Genomic DNA, 12,629 nt, shown 5'->3' with positions numbered 1-12,629 from the left:
CAAAATTCACCAAAAACTATTTCCTGATGAATTGTACCTTGCTTGAAATGTGGAATGACATTGTTTAGAATGAAAATATTTACTGAGTCAGTAAATGATAATGAGATGCTGTAAAGTATGTATTGAATGCGGTATTTGGTCTCACTTTTGGTATTCATCGTAAGCTATATACAATATAGGGGTTCAGTTCTAATACATCAACTGCTTTTAATCCAGCAGCAAGACTTTATAGATATAAAAACTATAGATGTAAGGCCAAAAATCTGCTTCATTCCATCAGGGATAAGATTTCAATATTGAGTGTTAATCCAAAGCGTCACCTGTCATTGTTTTCATGCTCTGAGCTGTTGGCAGGCTCATATAACAAGGCAGGCTCTCATATAACAGAGATATCTCCTCCATCTTGATCCTTTCTCTCATCGTCAGGCACGTTTTGTGTTTTGTGGGTTTGTTTGGTTTTTTTTAAATTAGTTTTTCTGTCTTTCTGAATAAATATTTTTCAAATCCTAGAATAGTTTTTCATGCATTTACTTATTTTCTTTGAAATGTTGTTACCATCTCCTGGGTGGCAGTGGCAATGTGTTCGGGTCTTTGTCTTTCAGACTGGTACAACTGCAGTGGTTTACACTTTCTGTTAGAGTAGATTGGTAAAGCTGGCTTGGTGGGTCTTGAGTAGAGGCTGGCCTGATTTGCTCCCAATTTCTCATTCCCAGTGATTAGTGTATTGTAATTTTAAGAGCTGCTCCATAATACAAGATATTCCAGGGAATTTGAGCCTGAACAGTGGTGGTCTGTAGGAACAGACCAAACACTCATCAGAAAGTGTTAGAGTTGAATGGAAAGGATGGTTTTCTCTTCTATTTGGAGGGGTGCTAGAATATGAATATTCTTTTCTGACCTGCTTTCAGGTCCAATAACCATGCTTCACGTTGCTATATATGTGATGTATATGTATGTGATAAAAACTATAGTTAGGATACTGCGATTTGTTCAAATGTTATTGTTTTCTACATCTGATCAAAACAACTCCCTTGCAAGGATATCCTTTTCTTTATGTCTAATTTTTACATGGTGTTGCTTCGATAAATCATTCTCTCTCCTGCTAATAATAAGTATGTTCTTGTAAAAGGTAATATTTTAAATTATTGAAGCTTAAGTGAACTCATGTGTTGCTGCTTTAAAGGTTGTTAAGAATGACAAACGCATTAAGAAAAATGAAAAAAAGGTCAGTTTTGACTGCTTTTTTTTCCAGGCTAGTCTGTTCCTGATCTTTATAAAATGTCTTTCTAGCCAGATACACTTTGTAAAGTGGATAAGCACTGTCAGATTCAATATTTTTGCACTTCACTGCCTTAGTCATATGGTAGTACGATTCTGCCTGAAACATCTTGTATCATACCATGTTAACGGGTATAATTAGAGTTTAGTATATATAGAAAGTCTGTATTTTTTGTAATTTTCATAGAAGAAAAAAAAGCGAAGTATAGATGTGTCAATGGCTTACTTTTAACTTGCTTTAGTTATTGAAATTGTACGTATACCAGAATGTTTACTTATGAAAACCATTTATTTCTTTTAGGGTTTTTAGGAACTGCTTGTGAAGACAAAATAGACCCTTGTGCGTCATCTCCCTGCCAGAACAATGGAACCTGTTATGCAGATAGACTTGCCTTCTCCTGCAGTTGTAGTCCTGGATTTACAGGACCTACATGTGCTCAGCTGATTGACTTCTGCGCTCTGAATCCTTGTGCACATGGCATTTGTCGCAGTGTTGGAACCAGCTACAAATGCCTCTGTAAACCTGGTTTGTACCAGTTACATGTTTTGTAAATCCTCTAATATTTTTATATGTAGATTCCAGTATATAGTTTAAAATTATTTTCTTTCTTTCTTTTCAGTATGTAAAACACATTGAGCAGATGTTCTATCTGTTTAGAATAATAATAGGAATCTACACATCACATTTGTAAAATCAAAAATTGCAGAGTGAGCACTGAAAATACCCACTGAGATCCATATGGCTTGGTTGATATCTACCGTTGTATTATAAAACCGTAGTCTGCAGGATAAATCTTTTTTAAGGTGAGGTATCAGTGTCATTGAAATTGCAGAATTTGGTAGCAAGGATGGAAAATGGGACGCTGATCATTTGGGAAGGAGTGGGAACAAACCAGGTAACTGAGCAAAGGTAGAGATGGAAAAGAAACAATTGTTTACCCCAAAGGGTTTAGTTCGGCCATACAAATTGACATAAATTATCTCTTTTAAGAAGTTCCAGTGCCAGTGCTTAGGTGAGCATAGCTAGTAGACTCAGCTGGTAACTGTTTGATAATAGAGCCTAACAGCGCATGGTGTCTGGGTTGCATTTGGATTAGCTCTAGATATTTTGCTTCATTGTACTGATGTAACGGAATATTGGGGTGCTTATAGCTCCCTTTATACATTTTAGCAATGATAATTAATAGGTGAAATAATAGAATGAATGATATTGCGTGCTGCACATCCACTACTGCTTAAGCACTTACAGAGTGAAAACCAATAATCTTTGTTTTCATTTGAATAATTTTGGCACCTTTTTTTTGAAAGTCTGTTTCTATAAAGCTGCAGAAGTTAAGGGGAAAATACATCCCTAGTGTACAAGGGATAAGCTAAGGAGTGATATTGGATAGATAGTAGCTCCACATATACATAACCCTGTGACATGCATGTTGTTCTCCGAAGCTCCTTTCAGAGGAATACCTTCTCTCTGCTGTTTGCCTTCCCTGTGGGAAACCAGTTGCAATTATCCTGTTCGTTTTCCTTCCTTCTCACTTAGCAGGATGTGGAGGTAACCTGTCAGTCACAAAGTAGCCAAGCACTCCTGTAGGTGGTGAGTCTGAATGTCAGTACGTGCCACATCCAGATGCTTTCTTTTTGGCCCGTGCGTAGAAAGAAGTCATCTTCATTTTCTTCCAAAAAGTTTCTCCTTTTCTTCCCAAAAAAGAAGCCCACAATCTGTTCCTAGAACACTTCAGATTAGGATAGTGAATCTCAGGACAAAAAAGAAAGTAAAATAACTGTTTAATTTGACTTCCATATATTATTGGCATTTTGAGGAAGAAAGATGTCACTGCTTGCTGCTTCTGCTTCTTATGGCTTTAGAGCAAGGTGAAACGCAGAGAACTCTCTGATTTTACTTGAAGACTGAGATTTTATCTAAGATTCTGTAGCCCATAAAACTGGTATTTCATCTGAAGAGACATCCCTGAAGACAAAAGAATTACCAGCTAATGTCTTTGTCTTGGATGGGATATTGAGTGCACGCTTCAAAGTGTTGCTTTCAGTAACTGATGCATCTGATCTTCAAGGAAATTCCAGATGTTGAGAGAAAAGTTTGAAACCGCTTAAGGATGAAAGCATTCATCACTTTGTAGGAATAGTGGGACTGATTTTTGAAAATAAGCCATTACTCATTAAATCAATAAACGTAGGAAGAAAAGGTTTCAGCCTAAGGCGTTACGTTGTGTAGCAAGATTCTCAGGGATGTATGCTATCCTGAGAGGGAGGCCATAACACGGTTGTGTTGTTTCACAGTTTTGTTGAAATGTTCTTTGTGCAGTGTGTTTTGATTTTTGGAATGAAGACGCTTTTTGTTATACGTTAGACAACCGGCTGTATAGTACTTAGTGCAGTTACAAAGTTTGTGCTTATATAATAAAATTATCCTGATGTGATATGATATGACATGATATGATATGACAGCGAAGCCTGTTTTGATAAAATTTTATAAAGCCTGTTGAAAAAAGGTGATTTTTGGAACTCAGTTCAGCGAGCAGTCCTAACTTTTCTGGACTATCTAGTTTTCTTACATTGATTCTGATAGGTCTGAATTTAACTGGTATAGAAAACACTAACCTTCTGTGCATTTTATGTTGAGTTGTTTCTCCACCAAAAAGGATTAGTTTTATTTGTGGATATGGGGAGTTTTTAATGAAATCTACTAATGCAGCATTTTTAGAAGGTGTCAGAATTTCTATTTAGAGACAAGGAAAAGACCATTAGAAGTTGGTTTTTTTTGGAGTGGTACTCACAAATAAACAGAAGCTAGTGGAAATTTATACTTTAGATTTGACAGATTTATAATTAAATTACATACCTCTTTATAAAGGAGAAAAATTTGAAAGTAAAATGCAGGCAATACCAGAGTAGTGTTATCTCATAATTCATTTATTGTCCAGCAGATGTGAATTTATACATATAGGATTATAAGAATCTCATGAAAGAGCTTTAACCATTGAGATGTATCAACTTACATGTAAAAAACCCAACCACAACAACAACAAAAAAAAGGCAGCTTCCATTTTATGGGCAGTTTTTCAGGAAGCATCCTCAATTTTTCTGCTTGCAACTTTTCAGAAAGCAGAGGGTAGGTATTTTTTTGTGGCAAGATAGGTCCAGATGTTTAAGGGACCTCAAATGTTTCCCACTGAGATGTTTCTATGAATGGTGTGGGCAGTTTTCAGCTGAGCAGAAGAATGGCATTATGTAATGCAGAAGAGTGTTTCCTAACATGTGGTTTGTTTTATATGTTTCAGGAGGTGAAGATGATAATTCTTTTATTACAAATTTTCAGTCTTCCTTTTTGAAGTGTTTAATTGCTTTGCTGTTCATTTGCATAATAGAGGAATCCTTAGAGAAAAGGATTGGGTATTAAGATGAAGAGCAACAGGCCTAATCATATTTAAATAGAGCTAGCATATCCTGTCTTATCGAGAGCACAGACTAGAATTCATATCAGTTGATAATTAGTTCCATGTCTAGCAAAATATCTTTTTGATTGCAGGTAGTTGAAATTGCCAGGTGCTGTTTTCCTAAATTCATTTTTAGAACTGAGAATTTAATAGTTTAATATTTACCCTTCATTTTGGATATTATTCTCCTCACCCAGCCCTCAGAAGGAGTAAATGGCAGAGGGAGTGAACAGGAAACAAAGGTCTGAAGTTAAAAGAAAATCTGGAAAGACAGGAGAAAAAGCACTCTGCATGTAGGAATATGATGGTAACTTGGCAGCATCAACCTATTCCTCGATTGGCTAGCAAGTGTTTTGTTAACTTGTTCAGATTCATAAGACAAAACTGCTGTTTTTCCAGCCATTGAATGGTACAAGCACTTAGGGCATGGTCAAGAAAATTCTCGACAGTGGATGGAGAAGCTATTGAGATGAGGGGCTGCCTAATGACGGGCAACAAGGAAAGTGATCAAGATGTATCAATATGTTTTGACCTGTAAGTGGTTTTTAATATATGACTGAAACCACGGTTGACTGAAAAAACAGAGGTTGATGAAGAGCTTTTTTTTAAGAATACTGATCCTGTGTACATTGTTATGAATGTACCATTATGGGGGTTTTAATTTTTAATTTTTTAATTTTTTCAATCTTAGTAGCAGGATTTGGACCAACTGGATTTTCCTCATGAGCTAAAGGCATAGTGGATAAATGGGAGTCAACTTCTTCGTAGATCAGCATTTAAAAGGCGTCATAATAAACACTCTACCAGTGGTTTGAGTAATTATTGCATATAAGGCAGATGAGCAATTAAACTTGGGAATTCCTTTTTTCCAATTCCTAAAAAAACCCCTAAAGTAGTGACTATAGAGCATCGCCTAACCCATTTTTTGTACCTTCATCACAAAGCAGTTTGATAGAGTGGATGAGTTATGTCTCTCATTCTACTTACTGGATTCTATTTACAATTTTGCCTCCAATGACTTTGACAGTCTCTGTTACGATTACTTGTAAAGTGGATGAATAAAATTTGCATGCAGTTTAGTAACATTATCAAGGACTAATAATAAACATGATGAAATACATAAAGATATTACCATATATTAGTAGGAAAGAAACAATTTCTGCCACTTCACCCTGAGGCTTTCTGGCTTGCAGGCTCTCAGCATCAGTGTGCCAGCTCCTAGACTACTGACTTCTCTGTACAGGAGTCTTTCACTTTCAGACATGTCCCTGAATTCATATACAAATTTTTTTTTAGATATATTAATGGTAAGTTTATTAAATGACACTTTAGAACTCTCTTCTATATGGTTATACGGTATATCTGAAACATACTGTTTTAAAAAATGTTAGAACCTGCCAATTATTCTTTTTATTCAGTTCTAGGATGTCATGTTCTTTTTATTGAGGTATTTGTCAGAGGGATGTAAAGTGCTGCAGAGTTTTGCTTACATGTGTGACCTAAATGTCATCCTTCCTTTACACACTGTTTCTACTAGCAGGCATAGTCTCACCTGGATTTTCATCCGTGTTACTTCTGCCTCAAAAATTAAACAAGAGAGGAATTTTGAATAGTTCCAATTAGCCCAAGGTCTATGAAAGTCTCTTTGCTTGGTAGGCAGTTTGGTTTCCATGCTTTTTTGGCCAGTGTACAGATTTGAAGAATGATACATGATAGTTATTATACTTGCATATCTGCACAATTTGGGGAACACACAAAACCATGCATTTGCTACTAGGTTTTTTTGTGTGTGTGTGTGTGTGTTTTGGCTTTCATTGTGAGCATTGCTATGGATAACCTACATCATCTAGTATCTTAACTAGAAAAGCTAATTTGTATATGTTGACGTGGAAAGCAGTCTAATACTTTTGAATATTCTCATTTCCAGAATGGAGTGAGAAAATGTGTAAGTTATTTCTAAGTTGAAAGTACTTCTTTATCAAATGTTTGCAGAGAGGATTCTGTGGAATTCCAAAGCCTATGCAACGATAACTGCTTTGTATTATGTGTGTGATTTTTCAGTCGCACCTGAAACTTTAAATGTTTAGCTATATGCTTACACACCCAAATTATTAATACTTATCACCTGGCCCTTTACAGATAACAAAGAAATACCCAGTGTTTGGACATAAGATGCAGTTTGTGTTGTGTTTTATGCTTACCCCATGTTAAAGAACTAATCTTGATAAAAATTCTTGTGCTCATTTTTTGGATTTCTCATCTAGAGCCTGGTTCATAAAACCACTGCGATCCCATTGTGTCTGTTCATAGAATGTTTATTTAGTCCATGAATCCCAAAGCAGTTTCTTCCTTCTTTTAAACATTTTCCTCTCTTTATGCTTCATTATTTTAATAGGGCTACTGTTATCAATTTCAAATGCAAATATTTAATGTATTCTTTTTAATTTTGTCTGGAGCAAAGCAAAGCAATCTATCTAGAAATTGAATAACTTTATATGGCAGCAAACTTTTGCATTTGGCTTTCTTAAAGGCATAGGGGTATGGAGTTTAAAACTGCAAAGCACATGTTACGGACATTAACACCTGCCCTCTACTTTATAAATACATATGACAGCACATATAGAACATTGTGGAGAAAAAGAAAAAGACCTGCGTCAGAAAAAAATTCCACAGGGTATGAAGAGTGGAGTCAACTTCAGAAGTAGTACTGTGGAGTATGTTTCTGCTGTGCTTGATTTTTTGCTCATGAAGCTTAATAGATGGCTATAGGAGCGTAGGTTTACCTCAGTGCCTTTGCAGAGGCAAGTGTAACATTTGTCTGTAGCAATAGCAATTTTTCTTTTCTCTGTCTTTTCCTTCTCACATTTTGGAACTGGGGTAGGAAATGCAAGCTCTGGCAGAAACGACTTTAGGTTAATTCCACTTCCAGACTGTCTGTGAGCCCTTTATTGCCTCTGTTTCCTCATCTTGTTTCCACTTCTACGTTAAGACAGTCCTCCATGCAATCTGGCCATGGCTGGTAAGCATGCCTTCCTACCATCCTGCCATCTGGAGCAGCTCTTCTCTCTCTTATTTAATTGCTATATAAGCGTAGACTTTAACTGAACACATTTATTTCTTGACTATATAACATGCAACTGTGTTAGTGAGCAGCCATATATGATCTGACGCTGTTCCCTGCAAAATAGAGCTCTCTTGCATTGTATTTTATCCCATTATGCCTTTCCATAAAGTTGTGATTTTTGTCCTGCTGCCTCAATTTGCTGAAATGTTAAGTGTGGATAAGCCCAGGGAATCACTGTTGAGGACCTAGTGCCTCAGAAAGCCTCAAAAGCTTTCAACGTCGTTCTTTATTGATTTATAAAGGGAATAGTAAGCTTCTCCCTCTCTCGTTTGTTAACCTGATATTGCAGATATTCTCAAGACATTGACAAGCACTGCCGTATCTTTTGCTCTGTCAGCTGCTCTCAAAGTCTTTGACATAAACTGATGGCTGCTCCTCATCAGCCTGCGTGACACAGATTGTGTTCCCTTTCATATTTTCTCCCTTTGCAGTTTTTAACATAGCCATATGCAAAGAGAGCGCACCTTGGCATGTAGCTACCTGAAGACCATGCCAGTGAGCACCTGGCAAATACCCTGGCCTCTTCAAGGCAGCCTCCGTGTTGCTTGAGAAAGACAGACTTAGGAATCCAGAGGAGAGTGGCAACACATCTGTCCCTGTCTTTGTAAAGACCAGTAGCAGAAGGACAGTCATGTAGAGGGAGAAGAGGTAACACAGGGACATCTTTTTTAGGGTTTTTTAGGTTCCCTTTCCATTCCCCAGTCTCTGAAGAGAGCACATCAGAACAGGACCATCATTGGCAAGTTCTGCTTGAGTTCGTGAAGGTGCTGTTGTTGAAGGCATATCCAATTTCTAGTGACCTGGAAAAAAAAGGTTTAATAATATTAGTTGCCCTTTTTGAAGCTGCAAGGCCCAATGTGCTTTTTTCCCCTGTTCAGGACAGAGCAGCTGGAAAAGTGTTGTCAATGTAGGTATTGTTTCTTTCTTTCTGAATATGTCCACAGAAATGTTATGCCACAAATCATAATGTTACTAGAAAGAGAGGAAGCAACCATCCTAGAGTCTGTTATTCTGAAGTTATCTACAAAGAATTCTCCTGTTTCCAACTAAATTCTTTGGTGAAAATATAAACATTATTTATGTGGTCTTTTTGAGGATATATGTATGAATTCAGTATAATAAATGGTTTATATATCAGTATAATTCAAAAGTAGTAATACAAAGGGAAACGCTTGTTAAGAATGATGTGGTGCCTCTTAGCTCCATGAGAAGAAACACGCCTCTCCCTCGGGTGCCTGCTCCCACGGCAGAACCTTCTCCACCGCAGCCGTTACAGCAGGAGGAAGCCGCGGGCACCGGGGTGAGGACGATGAGGGTGAAATGGTGTGTGGGCGAGAGCTGCCCTCTCGTGGAGAGAGAAAATATCTTTCCCTCAGCGTGTGCAGCATCTGGCAGCGTGGGCTCTCTTAATCCTAAGGAGGTGATGCGATAGTTCACGTTGATTTTGGAAACCAGGCAACTATACCGTTGCAAATTTCCCTTTTCTCCCTTTGAAAGGTGAGAAGTGTGTAACACGTGGAAAACATTTTTTTTTTTTTTTCCTCAAAATATCTAAATACATCTCTGTTCAACACAGGGAATTCCCATGCATTTTTTTTTTTTTAAGTTCTGATTTTGATGGTTTGTATGTTGGCTACAGATGTCACTACATAAAGAAATTTCCCTACATGATAAGCTAGATAAAATTCATCATAGGCTAATAAGAAAACCCATAATATTTAGCATAATTAAGTCTGTATTTCCTGGCTGACAGCTTTGGAGAAAGTAGTTCTGAAATGTTTCTTAATAAGCTACTAGTCCAACTAACTATTCACTATGAAAAGGCAGTTTTTTGCAAAATCAAATGGGTATTATTGCATAGACATCTTGTGTAGTACTAACATCTGTTGTATCTTCATACAGTTTTATTTTGAGTTATCCATTAGAGGGAAGGGGAGGAGGGATTGGAATGGTGCCTGGAGGTGCCATTTCTCCTATTTTCTATGGTTCTGTGAGAATTTGGGGGAAAACACGCATCATTTGTACTTACTAAGCATTACGAACGATCTATTTTCTTTTTTTTTCTTGTTGATGAATTAATTGCCTATAAATTTAGACATTCTTTCTGGAGTTGCAAAGCCCCTATCTTAAGAAAGAAAAAAGAAAAAGAAAAAAGGAAAGAAAGGGAAAGAAAAAGTAAAAAGAAACAAGAGAGGAAGCTTTCTATTAACAAAAATATAACCTGGGTCTATTGGAGAAGAATTAAATAAACGTCGACATCAAATATAATAGTCTTCAAAATGACCAGTCTTATGATTCTTCATATTTAATACCAAGTAACCAATATAATCAGGCAAACATATTTTAGCATTACAGCTAGTTTATTTCTGCTGCTACGCTATACTAATTTGTGCTGTTACTTACAACAAGTAGGTACTACTTTGACCTGATACACTATATCTAGAAAGTAATTTCAACTGCTGTTAAGACTGATGATCATATGACACACTAAATAATGAGAAAAATGCAATTTCAAGTGGATTGACTCCTTATTTCTTTCCTCATGACACAAATGACTTGGTGGCCATTAGTACGTCTCATAACTTTTCTGTGCTTTCTTTGTCTGTATAATCAGACCATAATACTTGCCTACTTCTTGGGAACACTGTAAAAATTAAGTATCTTAATACTTCTACAGTGTTTTGACATTGTACAGCATTAAAGTTAAAATACATTGTCATTCTAACCGCTGTTACACGATTATCACCGCTTAGACGAAAGGTGTCTTTGATGCGCGGATCCAAGGAAGCTAGGAGATACATCCGTATTAGTTTATTCCTTGCTACAGTCAGAGTGGGGTTATTCGCATTGTTCCTAGTGGGCTTGGTCACCAGCCTCCGTGTTTACGGCCTTGCTGTCTGCACAGTATATTTCAATTAGCAAACATCCGCCCGCAGTCTCTAGTTGCTTAACTGTTAATTTTTACTGGCATGTGTTTCATAGCTCATTTTATTTCCTCTTTGTGTGATTTAGGTTACCACGGCCTTTACTGCGAAGAGGAATATAACGAATGCCTTTCTGCACCCTGCCAGAATGGAGCCACCTGCAGAGACCTCGTCAACGGCTATGAGTGTGCGTGCCTGGCGGAGTATGAAGGTAGGATGGCGTTTGCCTCTTGGTTTTTTAATTGCTGTATGTATTTGTTATGGTCGTCGCTGTTACAAACAGAGATATACAATATCCTCCATTGAGCAGAAATAAATTCCCCATCTAAAATTAATGGAAACAAACTTCAGTGTAGGTCCAGATCCCATAATTTTTATTCAAATGAGTAGTTCAGGTTTAGCTGGTCTGTGAGGAATGCATGTCCTTGTCTGGGTAAAAATGGATTCTCTCTCTTCTTCTTAGGTGTACTTTTTTTCTGCTGTCTTTGAGATATGTTAGAAAGTGATGAGTTTTTAAAAGATAATGTAACTGTTAAATAAAATTTTTTATCGGTTATTGTCAGGAGCCATTACATGGAGGGCTTTCCAAATTCTTTTTTAATTTATTTTCTATAGTGAATTGAGGTAAAAACATAGTAATAAAAGATTAGTATTTAAAACAAATTAGCACAAAGGAGTAAAAATGAAAGTTTTATGTTGATTGTTCATTTAGAAGACCATAAAGCCCGGAGACAGTAGTAGGTCTGTGACTGCTTTCCCATGTTAACTGCAGCTATTCCTAGATATGTTTGAATGGAATGGGTCTTTGGCATTTATTAAGTAATTTATAAAATGGAGTAGAAAAGTATGTGTTTTGCTATACAAAATCTTTTATCTTGCAGTAGCTTTTAGCTTTACACAGAGTAGCACATATCAGCTGTCTGCCACATGTCCCTCTGTGGAGAACTAAAATGATACTTTTTTGGTGTGTTGTTTTGAATCACGCTGTGAGAACATTTTTGAATGTAATTTTTTATGTTATTAGTATTAAAAACTATATCTATTTTGCATAGAATGACTATGTTTTAAGGAATATTACCCCAGCATTTTCTCATTAAGCATATCAGTCCTTATCTGCGTTGATAAGTAACACTCACTTAACATCTGCTTGAGGCTAAATATGTATTTCATGCTGGTGATTGCACTGCTCTTTGACAATAGATACAGAATTCATCATTTTAGAGGCTTAGTGAGGAAATGACCCTCAGCTTTTGGTGGCAGTTTAAAGAGCACTTAAGCATAATGTTATGACTTCATGTTCTGTTCTCATCCGACCTGTGCAAGCAGCTGAAGGCACGGAGAGTGCAGCACATTTTGCTTTAAATGAAAGCAGGGACCTGGTCCTGTAAGCAGTTTTTGCTGATGACTGAGCTTTCTTCATTCCAGTACTTAAAGTATTCAATGCTTAAAATATTCAGTATTCAGATGCTCAGACTAGAGTGCTCTGCCTTTTTGCTACTGTCAGACTGATCAAATTATTTCAGCAGGTCTGTAGCAGGTGAGTACGTGTGTGTCTCTGTGTGTGTATATATATGTATCTATATAAAATATATACACATTTAAAATAAATTGCTTTAATATATTTTTAAAAGTATCAATATTAACTTGAGATGATTGTTTTCATATAACTCGTAAGCTTGCATTGCTGTACATAACTGCAGTGTTGAACACTAGAGAACTAAGTTAATTTCTTTTAATTGATCGCTCATTAAATAAATTTGCTTGTATACATACATCTGATATATTATGTGTCAAATTTCTTCCTTTTTTTGTATTGATTTTTCTCTCATATTCTTTTCTCTAAAGACTCTA

The 12,629-nt window shown here is 36.6% G+C and overlaps 1 protein-coding gene across 1 annotated transcript in view; it reads left to right on the top strand.

The window, feature by feature from the left end:
• Positions 1-12,629, top strand: part of DNER (delta/notch like EGF repeat containing) — a 136,508-nt gene that overhangs the window by 107,324 nt on the left and 16,555 nt on the right. The window contains exons 8-9 of the mRNA XM_074590885.1: positions 1,580-1,804; positions 10,867-10,989. Coding sequence (XP_074446986.1) covers positions 1,580-1,804; positions 10,867-10,989 — 348 coding nt within the window. The remainder of the gene's footprint in view (positions 1-1,579; positions 1,805-10,866; positions 10,990-12,629) is intronic.

Source organism: Larus michahellis, chromosome 6 (genome assembly GCF_964199755.1).
Source record: "Larus michahellis chromosome 6, bLarMic1.1, whole genome shotgun sequence".
NCBI lineage: Eukaryota > Metazoa > Chordata > Aves > Charadriiformes > Laridae > Larus > Larus michahellis.
The sequence above is the reverse complement of the archived record's forward strand: the minus strand, read 5'-3'. Positions and strand labels throughout refer to the sequence as shown.